This window comes from Corvus cornix, chromosome 1, assembly GCF_000738735.6.
Source record: "Corvus cornix cornix isolate S_Up_H32 chromosome 1, ASM73873v5, whole genome shotgun sequence".
Taxonomy (NCBI): domain Eukaryota; kingdom Metazoa; phylum Chordata; class Aves; order Passeriformes; family Corvidae; genus Corvus; species Corvus cornix.
Window position 1 is genome coordinate 22,833,373 of NC_046332.1, and position 17,648 is coordinate 22,851,020.

General features: G+C 46.6%; 1 protein-coding gene across 1 annotated transcript in view; it reads left to right on the forward strand.

The window, feature by feature from the left end:
• Positions 1-16,333, forward strand: part of ARHGAP31 (Rho GTPase activating protein 31) — a 60,499-nt gene extending 44,166 nt beyond the window's left edge. Inside the window, exons 7-12 of the mRNA XM_010395974.4 lie at positions 1,265-1,463; positions 3,245-3,369; positions 5,757-5,816; positions 6,679-7,299; positions 7,635-7,945; positions 8,844-16,333. Coding sequence (XP_010394276.1) covers positions 1,265-1,463; positions 3,245-3,369; positions 5,757-5,816; positions 6,679-7,299; positions 7,635-7,945; positions 8,844-11,297 — 3,770 coding nt within the window. The 3' untranslated portion in view covers positions 11,298-16,333. The remainder of the gene's footprint in view (positions 1-1,264; positions 1,464-3,244; positions 3,370-5,756; positions 5,817-6,678; positions 7,300-7,634; positions 7,946-8,843) is intronic.
• Positions 16,334-17,648: the final 1,315 nt, after the last annotated feature.

Consider the following 17,648-nt stretch of genomic DNA (forward strand, 5'->3'; position numbering starts at 1 on the left):
TAGTTCACCTCTCCCTTCAACTAATGTTCCAAGCACAGTAACCCTTGTTATCAGCACAGACTTCCCCAAAGACACCTTGAGCCCAATAGCTCATTACTCGTGTCTTCTTCATGCCTATCTTCAACATTCTCTTTTTGAATACTAGCCTCCTTCAGTGTTTTCTCTGGTTGCCTTATGTCTCATTTTTTGTGTGATCTCATGTGGCTGAACCCTATCCCCAAAAGGAAGACCACCTGATTGATTCTCAGTCTTGGTCTAAGCTTTCTCTCTAAGTCCATCAGCCACAGTCTCAGCTCTTTCCTCAGGTTCCCCCAGTCCTCATACCAACAATACCTGCCCTGCAGCCACCATTTCCACCCAAGTCAGAAGTCACACTCCCGGTAAAAAAATTAATCTTGCATTCCAAAAACTTATATCTTGTTCCTGAGAACATTTTATAAAAGAGATTTATTTTTTTCCTGGGACATCAACAGTTTTCAGAGATGCTGATTTTGCTGTTTAGCGATGGTTTTGTTGGCAAAGATTGGGAAGTGAGAAGGCATGGATCTACAGTGACCTCACATAATTTCAGAAATACACACCTTTTGGTTTTACACACTCGGAAGATCTGTGATACCTTCAGAACTTAATTCTCCTGGTTCCTGCACAATCCACCTTTCTGCTTTGCAGCCCTGTGTCAGCTCATTCTGCCCTCCTTTACCTTAACATGGCTTTGCCACTGCCCCCATAAACAGATACTTTCAGTTCCCTGGGCTATCAGTGATACTGCTTTCTCTGGCCCTGAAATGAAACAGAAAGTTGGAAGTAATGCTGGTTTTTAGAACAATCTCCTTCCTGGAACAAGACAAGGAGAAAGATGTGGAAGTGAGAGAAAGATCTAGGCACCAAATTGGGATCAGGGGCTGAACTGCTTCAAAACTAGGGGAGGGTGGGGGTGGGATGGAGGAAGGGAGTGAGGGAGGAGAAAAGGGAATGTGTCCTGGTGCTTTTCAGAGACACCTCCTTCACACAGAAGTGTCCACAGCAGAGGAAGCAAATCCACACAACACAGCCTTTGGCTGGCAAGCATGGCCCCTGCTGGGAGTGTACTCAGATGGATAAGGTTGCTGGGGAGCTGAAAGGCTTATCTGACAAAAAGCCTTTCTCCCTGCACGTGCCACTTCTTTCTCCCCTCCACAGGAGACGTTCCAGTCAAACAAAGTCATGAAGCTCTTGCTCTCTTCTCTCCTCACCCCAGGCTGGAATGTATTTTCTTGCTTTTCAGAGAGCACATCAGTTGTGAAAAGTTTGACCCTCCCCTCGGTCTCCCTGCCAATGAAACTGGTGAGCCTAGAAGAAGCACAGGCACGGAGTCTGTCTGCATCCCACCCTGCTCGGAAAGAGAGGAGAGAGAACAGCTTGCCTGAAATTGTGCCTGTAATTGGGTCCCTCTTCCACACAGTTGTTGACCTTCCTGACAGCAAGTAAGTGCCAAGAGGAGTGTAAAGTGCAAACAAAAAAGTGCAGGTTCCCCAGTGTGATTGGGAATGATCCTTTTGCTAACGTGATACCCGCACACCTGCACTCACCTGAATCCACAGCCACTATCCAAAGAAAATTCTGTGTCCTTCTCAAAAGAGACAGAGCTGCTCCTGAGAACTCTTGCAGCTGCTGGGTTCATAACTTCTCTAGTTCTCATCTCTCCATCAGGGCAGAACCTCACAGACCTCCTGCAGGATGAATGAATTGTATTTGCATACTTGTGCCAGCTCAGAATTTGGCTAAACACGGGATGAGCATGGAGCAGGTTGGGGCACAGCTCATCTACAAGTTCCACCTGCTGGTGGCTGGTCCAGGGCACGCCTGGTGCCACTGACCTGCTCCAGCATCTTCATTCTCCTGATTCCTGTGCAATTACAGCCAAGCAGGAAGGCTGATTTTGACTCCCAGCATGGAGAGATATTTATGTAGTGGCACCTATGCCAGCTATGTCTATGCCAGGAGAAGAGTCCAATTTCAGCTGAGGTTGCTGCAGTTGTTGGCACAGCTGCCCAGAATAAGTATTTATCTATTGGTCTATCTAACTGTTAATATACAGCCACTCTACTGCTTGGGTCTGATAGATTATAGCCTCTGCAGCAGGAGGCTCATTAATCTACTGACCCAGAAAGCACCAGAACAAAGATATTTGTTGGCACTTGATATATTAAAGCAAAAAGGAGTCATCTAACAGAATACTGGCAAGACAATAGCCAGCTTAAGACAAAAGGATGTATTGCCCCTCTAGAGTGCCTTCTCCTTTCTCATTTGAAAAGTCCTATCCCCAGGATATTAATCCCCTCTGTAGGACTGATTTGTACTTTTCTGAGTACTGATCAGAAAGAAAAAGCAAAAATATGGGGATAGAAAGCCCAGTGTGGAGAGCAAGACAGGGAGATAAGAGAATTCTTGCTCTGAAAGAGGGGAGATTGAAGGAGGAGTCAGAATGAGTATGAAGGAAGTGAAATAGAGCTTCATGCAGAAGTACGTATCCAAGAAAAAGATTGCGTTAGAATGAGCAGCTTCTTTCTGCATAAAGCTGGGATTTCCAAAGAGACACAGGGAACTGGTGTCCCACTTCCTCTGACAGTTATGAGAAATTGATTTAGTTCCCTTAAGCCTCCTCCTGTTTGCTTAGTACATTATACTTTCATATGAATATATAACACCTGTGATTAAATTAATGTTGGCCTGAGAAGCTTTAATAGCTAGTTTTCATTAAGGAATAATTTTATTTTTGCCATAAGACATGGTCTTTAAAGCATAACTTTGTGCACTGAGCAATAGTACCGGTTCCATCAGTTCTCTGGAATTTATCATACATTGTGTCATTAAAACCTGTTAAAAAGACACTTTTTATTTGCTGTATTGCAGGATAGCTTGAGCCTTGGAAACCTCTCCTTTCTGGAGACAAGCATGGTTGATTGCTCAATCACTGTTGCGGTAGAATGATGCCAGAGCCAGCTATCTGAAGGCTTAGGTGTCTTTCCATCCATGGAATGGTTAAATCAGCAGTACAGATAAATCACTTAGAGAGTGATTGCTACCTCTATAGCCAACAAGGGTTGGTTGTATAGCTATGCCTTGCATGCTTTAGAATTAAAAGAGGTGTGAGAAGAAAGAAATGGAATGTGTTGAGGGGAGACAGCTCAGAGGCCTTTGGAGGGTATTAAAAAGGTAAAAGTCTCTAAAGTTTGGTGACCACCTGAGCCTTCTTTCCTTCCAGGAGGAAATTATCAACCAAGTCCAAGAAATGGAAGTCAATATTTAATTTGGGCCGCTCTGGCTCAGAATCAAAGTCCAAACTGAGTCGAAATGGGAGTGTCTTTGTAAGGGCACAGAAGCTCTCTGGTAAGAACACATTTTCCAGCTGAGTGTTTCTCTCTGAAGCTCTCTCTTGTGTGTTGGTAGTATGGGGCAACCTGTAGCCACTTGCCACTAATGCCATAGACTTGAGATCCTCTAATGGGGTTGTGCTTGTTACCTGTTTTCATGCACATCTCTTTTTCCTGTGATGGCAAGAAACACCCTTTCAGGAGGATTTGACAGACAGCTACAGTAAATAGTGCATTTTGGTACCTGATAAATGGGCTCCTGTTGTCCAGCTGTTGAGTTTGGGGACTAGGAAATGTTTATGGGTTAGTCCATTTTCCCAGCCCAGCCAGTCTCTGCCTCCTAAGGCTCATTACATGGCACTGGGTGAATGGCTGTCCTTCTAGGCTGTCCTTCCACTAAAGGGCAGTAAAGAACCAACTGCATTTAGTGTCTTTGTGAAAAACTAGGCACCAGGAGTGCCTACAGCTCTGGCTCTCAGCACTCTGAGGGAAGCCATTGCTTTTGCAGAATTTACAAGAGAGAAGTTGTCTTTTCTCCTGGCTGTAATCCCAAGTTGTAACCTCTCCTGAGCTGCAATCTCTTGAACACTCTGCTTCCTAGAAGATCACATGGCAGTGCCAGTTCCCAGTGTTAAAAAATGATGACTCAAGCTCTAAAAATCATGAACTTGACTTAAAAGTAATCACATTTTTAAAAAGAAAGCATGCCCTTTTAATTTGAATTCATAAAGAAATGTTTTGGGTTTATATGTACTAGATTTTTTTAGTATCTCCATGCCAAGGAATTTACTTTCTACAGGGATATATTATTTATATAATCTCATTACTCCAGGAGCTGGTGTTTGCAGGACCACTGCCTAACATTGCAAGACTTAAAATAAAATAGTTAATGTTAGCAACATTAGCTATCACTTCATATAAGAGTGGCTGTATTCGGATCAGAAATCCAAGTGCTGGATCCAGTTCTTTTTGGACTGCTGCCTTCCCCATGTTTTGCATGTACATATGGCTTCACACAGGGTGCTCGTGACAGACTTCAAAATAGCTCTCGATCCTATTTTGATCATGGGATCACCTCCTCACCTTGATAAGGAACACTCTGTCTCAAAATAGTGCTAACCCAAGGAGGCCCAGGAATGACGGCAGCCCCAGTGGTCGTGGAGGCTGAGCCTTGTTCCAAGGACAGAACTGAGTGACAGGGGGCTGGACATTTTCACCAGCAGGAACACACAAATGCACAGCCACGAGCAGAGTTTTCAGCACTGAAGCAGTGTTTTCAGAAGCAGACCTTTTGTGCTGCTGTGTTACACTTCTCAGTGCTCTCTGCTTACACCCTAAAGTGAGGGAACAGACGAAGTTGCTGCTGGAACTCAGCACATGCTTTAGCACAGCTTGAGTCTGTGCACACAAATCTGTGACTCGCATAAATTGTGACTTACACAGCTCCCCAGCTTGAATTCTGTTCCTCCTGGAAAGCAGAAACACTGCTCAAGACATCATGTCCTATGAACGTAAAAAGTAGCCAGGACTCCATATAAATGTAAAAGGTAGCTGGTGTTTCTCCTATGGTCATGTGAGAGTCAGGGCTAGAAGCCTCAATTATGTAAACAAATGAAGTCCAACAAGCCTGCTCACTTTCTGCTTTACCTACTTTGTGCAACTCTGTAAACAGCAAACTTAACTCCCAGACATTTTCCAGATCTCCATGGACTGTTTTTGGGCTGCCAGAGACTAACTTGTCTTCCTTGCCAGCTACGTTTCCCCACCTCCCTTCCTTTTTCAGAGCAGTAACAGCTACAAGCTTCCAAAACCTCTCAGGAACAGACCTGTAGAGTGTATAGTAACAAACGACAGCTTGTTTCTGGACAAGCAAGTCCAGTGAGGATGGCCAGCAAAATAGGTCACTTACTGCCCTCAGAAATTTCCTGGAGTTCTTGCTGGAGGCAGGGTATGCTCACATCAGCAAAAGAGCTGGGAGTGCAACGTAAAAATAACCCAACATTTGCTATCAGCAATGAGAGGTGAGAAGGCATTTATGTCAGTTTAGTTAAAAAGCACCCCACAACCAATAGCCTGACTAAGTTGGGAAGGGGAGTGGCACATGACAGCTTTGGGGATGCTTAACTGCTTCAGAGTGGAGGTGGTGTTGACTGGCTGGGTTAAGTATAGCTCTCCACATGTCCAGCAGGTGCAAAGCTGTTGTTAGCACTAGCAGATCCCCAGCTGTGTGGACAAGTGTTGTGGGTAATAAGCCATGTGGTGTAGATACATGGGGGAATGCTTGGAAATGGAAAATGTCTGCCTGGCATGCCTGTCTATATGTATGCAGCCTTTGATCTTTATGGGCTGAAGCCTGCAAAGGCACAGGATCTGATACCTGCTTCTAAAACTCTTTTTCCACAGAAAAAGCAACTATTCGGCCTGCAAAAAGCATGGACTCGTTGTGTTCCCTGCCAGTGGAAGGTGAGACACCCCTAGCCTATACTCTAAGGGGGAAGGATTGCAGCTCTGCATTTTCAGCAGCATGGATCACAGAATCACAGAATGGTTTGGGCTGGAAAAGGCTTTAAAGGTCTCCTAGTTCCAACCCCCTGCCATGGGCAGGGACACCTTCCACAAGACCGGGTTGCTCAATGCCCATCCAACCTGGCCTTGAACACTGCCAGGGATGAGGCATCCACAGCTTCTCTGGACAGCCTGTGCCAGGGCCTCACCAGCCTCAGTGGATGCTGCAGTCTGTGTCTGTCTCACCATGTTGTGTATCTTCATATGCTTATGCCATGGCTGCTGATGTGTGCCCCCACCTCTGTGTGCATGCCTTTTTGACTCTTTTCTGTGTTGTTTATCTCAGTGCACCCACCTGAGAACTACCACGGTGTTTAGCTGCATCTTTATTGGCAGTTGGATTGCTTTGATTTCTTTCTTGGTTATTCTGGGCACAAAAAATCCCATTCGCAGATGAAAAAGGCTTACAATAAGCTAACAAATCCTGGTGTGTGCATTGTGGGCAGTATGTATGTGGGCAGTATGTATGTGGGCAGTATGTAGCCCTAGACTTGGCTGCATCTGATAGAGAAGGGTGTCTAATAAAGCTGATTTCCACTGGAGGGCATTCAATCCAGTGCTGCCTGCCCATTTTGAAGGAGGCCCTAGGGCTAGAGCATAGAAGGTCTTCAGTACATAGTGTCTCCATCTATCTGGGGAGATGTGAGTGTTCACCAGGGCAGGACTCATCCCTGGAGGGATTGAGGAGGGCTCCTCACAGAGGAAGTTTGTTTGCTAGTGCTTTGCTTCGCACTGACTTGCTCCTGTGTTCCTCCTCTAGGGGAGGATGACAAAAGCAGGTTCAAACGGTCAGTGACTACTGGAGGATTCTTTGTTCCCACGAAGATACGGACAGGAGGCACAGGCAGCTCATATGACCTCAGCAAGGAGAATGAGTGGGAGCGAGAAGGATCTGCCATGGGGGCCAAAGGAAGTTCAGAGCTGGCTGGGGAGAAAGGTCCTCCCTGGACACCACAGGTGAAGTCACCCCCTGAGCAGCTGAAGGTTTTCCGGGTAGCAGAGGATGCTGAAAATGAGCAGACCTCAGCCAAAGGAGTGCTCATGTTCTACACCTCTGAAACAGCCACCAAGTCAGGCTTTCCGAGCAGCCTCTTTCCCTTGGAGGCCTCCCCTCGTCACCAGAGGAAAGCCCTGAACATCTCGGAGCCATTTGCTGTCTCTGTCCCACTGAGGGTATCCGCAGTCATCAGCACCAACAGCACACCCTGCCGCATGCCCACCAAGGAGAAACATTCCCTTTCCAGTCTAGAGGAGCTGTCTTCTCTGGTGGAGAGCACAAGCCCCTCTGCTCTGGAGGCAGGGACCCACACAAGGACAGAGCAGGCAGCAGAGCGCAAGGAGAAACAGTCGGGGCCAACTCTGCCAGTGGCAGCATCCAGAGGTAAATTGTCTTAAGGAGAGGGATATGGATCCTCAGTCGGGCTGCTGGAAGTGCCCTGCAGCTTGCTGGTGTGGAGGTTTCTCCAGCCTGGCTTGTGGCAGGAAAGAGACCAACCTGTAGCAGGGTGGGTGTTGACTCTGACAGCAGGCCAGGGTGGTGCTTGTTGCAGCAAGGAGTCTGGGGAGGTGGGTGACCTCCCAGAAATGTCTGGGTGTGCCTGGAGGGGGCTCTTCAGCTTTGTTAGTTGGTGTTGGCTCTTAGCAGCACTGCTTTGTCCCAGGGCACAAGTTCTCACTCTCAAATAGTTACATTGTTCGTTTGTGTTTCTGATCCAGGCTCTCCTCCTGAGGAGCTGGTGGCAGCCAGGAAACCTGAATCCTCGGAAACTCCACAGCCAGCGGCAGAAAATCAGGAGATATGTGGGCAAAGCAGCTGCACAAGCAGCACCAGCAGCCCTCAGCAGTCCTCAGAGCAGAGTCCCACCTTGGAGCAAACACCAGCTTTGGAGTTCTGTAAGGGGCCACTCCCAGCAGACAAAGCAGAGCAGGGACAGCTCAAGGTGAAGGATGTCTCCTCAGAAGGCAGCTGTGACCAGCAGGAGACTGAGATGGCTAAGACAGAAGAAGGATCGCGCCTAAGAGATGTGGTAAGGAGGAAGGCATGAGAAAGGTGGGGGACCATGTCGTGGTAGTGACTGGGAGGTTGTTTAAAGTTTCATTGTGTGTCTGTAGTTGGGAAAACTCAGTCTGTGACTTAGGCAAAGCAGCACCAAGACTTGACCATGGGCTGATTTACTTCACTTCTATGAAGTCACCATGTGGTGATTTACCTTTATGTAACTACCTACTGTCCCCTTTTGGTCATCTTTTCCAGTAACTGTACAATTTCAGTCTGTACCATCTGTCTGCTCTGAGACTCTCCAGATGTGAGACTGTCCGGATGTCTGACCATTTTGACCCGTGGTCTCTGAATTCCCCTTCTAATTTTGCTGTCTCATTTGTCCTGGGCAGCCTGAACAGTCCTTTTTACTTCCATTCTCTACACACAATTTTATTTTTTAAATTCTTACTATTTTTTGCCTCCTCTGTATCTCTAGCAAAGCCTTTTCACCAAGTTTCTTACAGCGATACTCATCTCTGGACAGCTATTTAAAGATCTGTTGGCATAGCTCCTTGAATAGATTATTCATTCGAGTTTGTGTGCAGTTTGGGAATGCATATTCTCTGGCAAGGCCAAGTGAGCCTGAATGGGAATTGCTGAGAAATGGGCTGGAACATTCCAGCTACTCATTCAGCTCACTATTTCAGTGTATCTGTCCAGGCCTCCTTTTGGCTGCACCTCAGACCTTCTCCTCCATAAACCCACTTGTTTATAGATGTATTTTCTTCCTTGAACTGGTAGCAGTCTGTGTGTCTGTGTTTCTGTACCTGTGAGTGTGCTCATCCAGGAGCCTGGCTGTTCTGGGAGGGCTGCTTGGGGAAAATGGAGGGGTATTTATTGGAAGTTGTGAGCTCCCAGGTGATGGCATTTCTTCTGTTTTTCAGACTGAGGAGGACCTGGCGAATGCCCTTCTAGACCCACTGTGGCCAGAGATACAGCAGGAACTGAAAATTATAGAACCTGAAGAGGAGCTCTTGCTCTTGCCAGCAGCTATCCCCAAGACAAGCCCAGTTTCTGAATCCTCTTCTCCAGTACAAACAGAAAGTCTTTCCTCTGGCCCAGGGCAGAGTACAACACTCGCTGAGCAGAAATCTGAAAGCAGAGCATCACAGATAACTCAGGTGCCTTTATTTGGTGGCAGTGGCGTGGAGCAACAAGACAGCCTCCCCAGCTGCCAGTCTGATGCAGTTGCACAGCAGAGTGGTGCTTCAGCCCTACCCAAACTGGGCGCTCTTCCAACAAGCACAGCCACTCCAAAGAACCACCACTCAGTGGTGGACAGCAGGAGTGAATGTCTCGCTCCTACCCTCGACTGGAAGCTTCATGGTCAATCAGAATTTAGTGAGATTGCCCCAAGTGATGGATTTTCTTGTTCCAAAGGAGCATGTCCAGAATCAGGGAAAGAAAAAGATAGCACTTGCCAGCTGCAGAGGGAAAAGGATGGTCTTACCAGAGTCCAGACTCAGAGGGAGAAGCATGAGATAATGACTACTGATGAAAGGGACACATTCTCCTCCAAGGCACTGAGTGGAGCTGGAATCCAGGAGGTGAAGGAAGGCAGTACTATTAGCAGAACCCAGGATGCTGGTGACCAGGATGATGAGGATGCCTGGACAGATAATGTGCAGAGCTTAGAACTTGTGGAGCCATGGGAGGATCACCAGTGGGTTACAAGCCCTCTCCATTCCCCCACTTTTAAAGACTTTCAGGAGAAAATGACACAGGAGTTTCACCCACAGAGCCAGAGAGCAGAGACAAGCCTTTCCCTTAGACCACGGTTCAGTCGCAGCCTCTCCCTGGACAGTAAAGACACAGTGCTGAGTCTGTGGACTACCCCCTTCTCTTTCATAGATGCCACTGACCAGCAGCAACCATGCAGTGACATTCTGCATTCAGGGACTTGTGAGCTGCCCAAAACACAACCCATGTCCCCCTCTAGTTTGGGTAAAGCTCTGCAAGGTGGGAATGGCCCAAGTCCTCCAGATGAACCTTCAAAACCTGAGTACCCTCTTATCAGGGAGAAAGCACCAGCTGAGAAAGCAGGACCCTCCAGAGTCCTTCCTTCAGAGACAGACGAAAAGAAAGTGCATGTGAGTAAAGAAAACCCTTGGAGCTCAAAGTTGTCCTTGCCACACCAAAATAGCCCAGGCGGTTCTTCACAGACAAAGAACACAAAGGAGGAGTTATCCATCTCTCAGGACACTGCCCTGGGAGGAGAGACTGTCACCAAAGCATTGTGTTCTGCTGCTGAGTCACAACTGAGTAATAAAGGTGAAGAAACACCTCGCAAAGTAAAGACCAGGCCTTCATCCCTCAACCTGGATTCACTCCTCCCAGCCCCAGATTTCTTCACATTTGAGAGCCTGTCCATGCCATCTGCCCCTGGGAACCTCCTGTATGGGCAGAAGGAAGTAAAAAGCAGTGATTCTGTCCCATCCCTGCCGACACACTGCCCTGCTGCCAGTAGAGGTGTTCCCTGGGGGTCTCGTTTCAATGCCCCCGTGGATCTAGACTTGGATTACCTAGCAGTGGCCCATGCCACCACTGGCCGTCGTAACTCTGCCCCGGTCAGCGTGTCAGCAGTCAGGACCTCCTTCATGATTAAGATGTGCCAGGCTAGAGCGGTGCCTGTGATACCGCCCAAGATTCAGTACACCCAGATCCCCCAGCCCCTGCAGGCTCAGAACACTGCTCCAGCTGCTGAGAAGAAGGAAGCAGAAGCCAAGCAGGCCATCAGGCAAGCTCCACGGGTGGCATGGAGCCACCTGGAGGCCCCCAAGAGCCCGCTGACAGAGAAGAAAGCCAAAGCAGAGAAAGAAAACAGTGACCCGGCTCAAAAGGACTCAGCCTGTCCTTGGCATGGCAGCCTTGGCTCTCCACTGGAGCCGTCTCAGTCCAGTCATCACCCTGCTCTGGATGCCCCTGTTCTGCGCCGAAAGCGCACCTCTGGTGGGGAGACAGCTGGAGATAACCCACAGTCTTCAAAGATAGAGAGGCCATCGGGGTTCTCCAAACCTTCCTACAGATCTAGGCCTGGGAGGCCCCAGAGTCTGATTCTCTTCAGTCCCCCTTTCCCCATCATGGACCACCCCAGCTCCTCAGCAGACTCCAGGGTGTTGTTGTCACCCATCAGGAGCCCCACTCAGACCACCTCTCTGAGCCCCATTTGTGGCGATCTGTCTGACCCTGCGCGGACAACGCCTGAAGGGGTGACGCTGCGGAACAAAATGACCATCCCCAAGAATGGCCAGAGACTGGAGACCTCTACCAGCTGCTTCTACCAGCCCCAGAGGCGCTCTGTGATACTGGATGGACGAAGTGGGAGGCAGATTGAGTAGCAGCTGTTTCTCCTATTCTTTTTCTGTGATGGTTGGAGTGGGAGTGTCCAAGACCAACTCTGTTGCCATTTTGCTGTTGTTATGACTATTCTCTGCAAGATGGACCTGAATCCTTTATGGTTTCCTGCAAAGCTTTTGCTATGGAAGGTCACAGTATCTTTGTCGTGCTTTTTGTTCCCCTTGTCTCCCCTGCCCAGTTCCTCACTGTCTGGTTTTTTTGGTAAGCCGGTCCCAGGGAACTTGCATTTCTCACACCTATTTTCTAACAAGCCCTGTGAAATTCTCATCCTCCCTATGGAAAAAAGGAAAAGTAAATCTCTGTATAATTAGAAAATAGGGCTGAGAGGAAACACTCTTACAAAGCACTGCAGCCCAGGATGCAGGGGCAAAACATCTGCTGAGGAGCTAAGTCCAGATGTTTGGGAACTCCTACCATTGTTTCCCAGACACCAATGAAGGACTTTCTGATTAATCAGTGTAAATAAACAGTGCAGGAGGCTGGGGATAGCTGATGAGGAAGGTGAAGCTGGCATGAGCAAATCACACAGGGAGTGAGACACCCAAGGATGTTCCACTGATAAACATACAACCTGAAGAGACTGCCTCCAGCTCTCTCCTTGCAACAAAGGAGATGCTCTTTCCAGCATGTGCAAGGGCTGGAATGAAAGCAGCTGGACAGGAAATGCCTAGCTGTTCTTTTAGTCTTCCAAGTCTTGCTCATGAGTTTTGTGTGCTCAGTCACACCTTCCTGGGGCACACGAGATCCGTGTGGCTGAGGAATGAGTGTGCAGCTGGCTTCCCAGTGGTAGAGACCCCTCAGGCTGATAGCAATGAAAGCCAAGGCAAGGTCATAACAAAGGCCAGTATCAACTATTTTCATCATTGCTTAAAGCCAGATGACACCTCTGCAGCTATCTCCAGCTGAGCTCCACACTGCCAACAGCAGACAAAAGCAAGAGGATCTTCTTATCTCTACATCCTTGGGCTACTGCCCTCTTGCACCCTGACTGACATACCTTTGACCCTTGGTCTTTCATTGCCACTGTGTGGCATGTCCCCAGGTGCTTCTTCTCCATTTAAACTTCCTCTCCTATGATTTTACACTGTTTCTTTGAGAGCGTGGCTGGTTGCCACCTCCCTGGACCTCAGTGCTTTCAGATTGATTAAGAGTATGGTAAAGAGGATGATTTGTGGGACTGCAGAACTGATCATGAACAAGTCCTGAGAGGGGGATTTGAAGTGAATTAAACTCTCTCCTGAAGGGAACATTAATGTTACAGGCAAATACACGTTCAGATATGCAACAGCTGCCGTGGGAATAGAATTAAAGCTTCCTTTATAAAGCCTCTAACTCTGCATTCACCACAGGCTCATCTATTGCCTGATCTATGGCTGTGGGCGATGGCAAAGTCAGATACAGCCTGTGCTGTCTCTGCAATTTAAGTGTCACTGGTGACTACGGAGGAGATGGGAACACAGTTGCTGCCAGCACTGAGATTGTCCCTGTAATGTGCTTGCAGGGGCCATCATTCCTGGAAATGTCTGAGTCCGTAGGCCCTCAGATGGGTACGATGGGCTGTAGTTTAAGCAGTAAACTGTTAGGAGGTGCTATAGCCATCACAATGAGTGTCAGCCAGAATTTCCCCAAAGATGTGAGTTTAGGGCTTTGTTTTCTGAAGCACTGGCAATTTCCAATGGTTAGTAAACTCAACCCATGAGCTTCTAGTCTGTACTGACTGTGTCACTTTATTAGTGCCATTGTGGCTGGAGGGCCCTGAGCCCCCCCATACAGGGCTCTCTCTGAACTCTTTGATTGCTAAAGGAGAGATATACTGGAGTATTTTTGAGAATTCTGGGCCTACAAATGCAACCGATGTATCTTCAGCAGAATTTTCTCCTTCCATATCCGAAGGGAATGTGAAAAAACATGAGGGCTTTTCCTTGTCACCAGCTGCAGTCTTTGACCCTCCCCACTGCACTCTTTATTTGTGTATAGTGCCACATGGGAACAGAGCAGAAAACTAAGTCCCTGCTGTCAGTTTTGTTGAGGGAGATTACTAAACCAGATGAGAGCCTGGAGTTCTTGTTTGGGTCCATGTTCTCTCACAGGCAGCAGCCTATGCTTTACCTAGGCAAGCTGTGGACAGCAGGCCCAGAATATGCCGCTTCATGACAATTGTATTATTCTACTCCCAGACCATAATATGCCTGTGCAGCCTCTTATTAAAACTAGGGAATTTCCAGTTCTTCCTGCTCCTCATAGTTAGCACAGCTCCACACTGCATTTACATGGCACTGCCTCATGAGAAAGCTTTTAATCACTGTGGCTGGCTTAATGACAAAGGGAAGGTGTGATACGAGGTGTTGTGGTAAGGTTTTAGAGGAAGTAAAATTTGTGGAAATGATGTCCAGTTTTTTTTGGCATCAACAAAATAGTTTACTTTGGGCAAGGACTTACAGTCTCTCAGTTCCTAGAAGTTTTGACTGCCAAGGCACCTGGAAGGGAGCTAGAGAAGCTCACGAAGTAATGCATCAAACAGAAAAGAAAATGTGATGAAACCTTGGCATGTTAAAACAATTTTTTTCCCCTCCTTATTCTCGTATAAGCTGATCTATGAACAAAAAATGAGGTCTGGCAATTTGTATATAATACACTGTCTCAACTCTTAACAGCATTCCAATAAGTAATAGTGCTTTTGGCAAAAGTGGTGAAACTCCTGCAAGAGAAAATTATTAGAAATCTTTACTTGATATTAAAGATCAGCCTCAACTAAAATCTGTATCCAGACTATACTTTTTAAGGGTGTTTAAGAATCTGAACTCAGATCTGGGTCCTGGATTTTGATTAAGCAGAGATGCTGTAATAATATCTCTATTTTGTAGCTTGATCCCATTTCTTATCTACAATTTCATCTCCAGCCTTCAGCTGATGTATCAAGAACACTTAAAGTAAAGTCCCAGGTCCTGCAGAGATGAAAGCATGTTCTTGGTTGCAAGGTGCCCTGTTGTGCAGGTGTCATCGTTCCTCACTCCAGACTCAGCCTTCTGCAGAGCCTGTAAAGCTTGGTGATGGATCCATGCTGATACTGGCACCTGCAGTCACCTGAAGGACCAGAGCTTGGGAGTTGGACAGGACCAGAAGACAGATGCCATCTCCCATTGAATGGTGCTGCCTGGGTGGCAGGAGCTTCCTGAGATCCAGCTTTACTAAGCTATCCCCAGTGTCAGTTTCGGGGTCAGACCTGATCTCTTTAAGAAAGGATTTTCTTCTTTCTTGTGGTTTTTCTTCTTAGTTTTCGATTTGTTTTCTATTGTTTTTGTTTTTTGGGGGGTTTAGTTTCTGTTTTTCCTTTGTTTATCTGTGAAGCATTATGAAGAGGGATAGATCAGATTTATGGGAGACAAGTCTGGCCCAAGAGAGCCAAGCTAGTTTTTCTTGGTATTACTGAAAGGACCTTCCTAAATAGACTGGCTCATCATCTGCAGCTCCACAAGGATCACTTCAGAGACCCTGCAGTACATTTCAATTCTCCTGAGACTGTGAAAAGTAAAGGCTATTCCCCAGTTTGCAGATGGCCCCAGTATCAGACATGACAAAATATCACCAGCATGTGTTGCTTGTGAACTTTTACCAGTGGAAAGCAAGTGAGTAAATTTCACTTATTCTTCCCATGTAGTCAGAGGGTTGGTGCAGCTTCTCTTAAACATAGTTCAGAGGGAGAGGGCTGAGCTGGCAAAGGTGAGAATCCCTGATGGAAAGGAGGGGCATGGATAATGTTAGCTCATGTGGGAGCTGCCTCACTGGCAGGAGAGGAAACAGAAATGAAGATTGTATTTTACCTTATAAATGCCAGTCCTCTGGGCTGTCCATCTCATGCTATCACTGCAGAAAGACTGAAGTGCTTAATTCTTTTGCCTTTAGAGTTTCAGAGGAACTTAGGTCTGTATTAGAGAGCATCCATCTACAACGTTTTCCCCCATCCGGAGTCCAAATGGTGCAATCAATATCTTTTTTTCTTTCTTTATGGATTCTGAAACGCCTGTAATGGTGAATATTTTTTAAATTTATATATATATATATAAAAGATCATTCTATATAAATGTATTAAAAAGGAAGTGTAATTAAAATGAAGGAATTTCCTAAATAGTATTTTACACATCTGTGATACTTGGGCTGATGCATGGGACTGTTTTCTGCTGCTACGTTTGCAGCACTGAGAGTGTGAGATAAATGGCTTTTTGCCCACAGATTAGCTAATTAGTTCTGGTTAATCTGTGGTGGGCAGAAGGCCTGAATCTGCCTTCCTCAGAAGGATCTTGCCCTGGGAAGGAAGTGACAAGATCAGGGGAGACCAGAGTTCAAGGGTTGATTTAGCTTTCCACCACAAGCTTTTCCCCAGTCCTTGAAAATGCAAGCAATCTACTGAAGCATATACCACCTTTCAGGCATGCCCAGGTTTTGCAGTTGTCCCTTTTGCTTCTCTCCATCTCTAGAAAAAAAAGAATAAAAATCTCTAGGGGTGGGGGGAGAAGCTGCAGCTGATCCCGATTTCGTTTAACCTGTGCTTGCCCCTAATTGATGTAAAGGCTTGGTGATAAGTAATGCTGCTCCAAGTAAGGAATGGAAAACTTCCCATTGAGTTCAACTGGAGATGGAGTAGGACTTCAACAGCCCCAGAAAGGAAGGATGGCAGAAGGCAAGAACTTTCTGAGGGTTCCATGCAGCAGTCTAGACCTTGGATCTTGTGCTTGCAGCCACTAGTCCCCTTTGAAATACTATTTGCTGCCAGGTCAAGAGAAGGGCTGGAAGCTGGACACTATGAAGAGGACTGTCTCCATCCCATGGGCCCTGGTTTGTGATTATTTTTCTTGCTAGCTCTGATGAATTGCAGTTTTGTTAAGCTTTTTTCTCTGTGTGGACTTGCCTGCCTCTGTGCCTGATTGTTTAAAAAAAGAAAAGAAAAACAACAGCCACAAAAGAAAGATGTTTTGCCAGGTCTCAGCCATGAGATTAAACTGGAGTTTTTATAAAAACAGATCTGTGCCCTAGTGATGTTTTGTAACATTTTATTATTTTTCTGGATTTGATTTATGAATGCAGTGCAAATGCTTTTGTCATCCTCTGATATGGAGTTTGAGCCCCTCTTTTGTTTTGTGAGTGGCCAGGGCACTGATCTGGGTTTGTGCGGGCTTTGATGGTGGGGATTAAAGGTTAGGGCCTGACCACACACTCTTCTGATTGGAGGTTATGGGAACTGCACTTGCTTTGCAGCTCTGAAAATGAAGTGAGGGCTGGGAGATTTCTGTAGAATTAATGGTATCTGAAATGCTTTAAAATTTTCAAAGGTAAAATTGTCTTTTTTCTTACCATTTCTAGTTCTACCGGGCTGAAGTTTCAGTGGTGTGCTACCATGTCCTCCCATTTAGCACACCTGCAGAATTCTGCCTTGCCTGTGATAATGCAGAGCAACTCAGAGTAGAGTATGGAAAAACTTTGTGATCCCAGTGCTTGTACAGCAGAAGCCAAGCTGGAACAGGAGAAGTTACTATGAAGGCCTCTGGTGCATCATGTATGCACTTCTGTTGATTTGTAAAGGACAAGCAAGAACTTAAACAAATTATGAATTTAGTTCCTTGGCTCTCACTGACCCAGTCTCTGAGCTGTAGCATGGAAGCAAGTATTGTTATTATGTGTCTCTAATTCCATCCTGGGAACACAGAGAGAAAAAAAAGAGGGGTGTTCTTGTGCTTGTAGCCTCAGTGGACATATCTGCAGCACAGCTTGCTCTGTGTTCTCCCTAAAAGGCAGATGAATCATCAGGTTAAATTAAATATTTTTTTCCTACTCAGCTGCTGAACTCAGGGCTTGACTCCCTTTCCTACCTCCTTCATGACTTCAGTTTCCCTTTAGGAAAATGCCTGGGTTGTGCTTCCTGCTTACCATGGCAACTGGCACACAAATTGAGAGAGAAAACCATGTTTGTTGGAGTCTGGAATTGTTGTTAGCCAGAGCCAATTATTACTGCTGTATGAGAACCAGTATTTTCCTATTCTTTGTGCCACAGAGTCTAGCAGTGGCTTGGCCATAACGCAAGGGGAGAATTGCAGACTGCCCCACAGCATTCCCATGGTTATGAAAATTAGGCAAAAGGCTCATGCTCCAGTCAGCACTGTGCCCTAAATCACGGTGCTTAAACATATGGAAATGCTTGAACACAATTTCAGCCAGTTTCTTTTGCCTGCCTGACTCAGGGCAATGCCCTGTGTAGGTTGTATTGGAAGCCACAGCTACAACATCTTGGATACTTTCAGCTAAGCCAAAACCAGGATTAAGCAAATTCCCACCCTGGC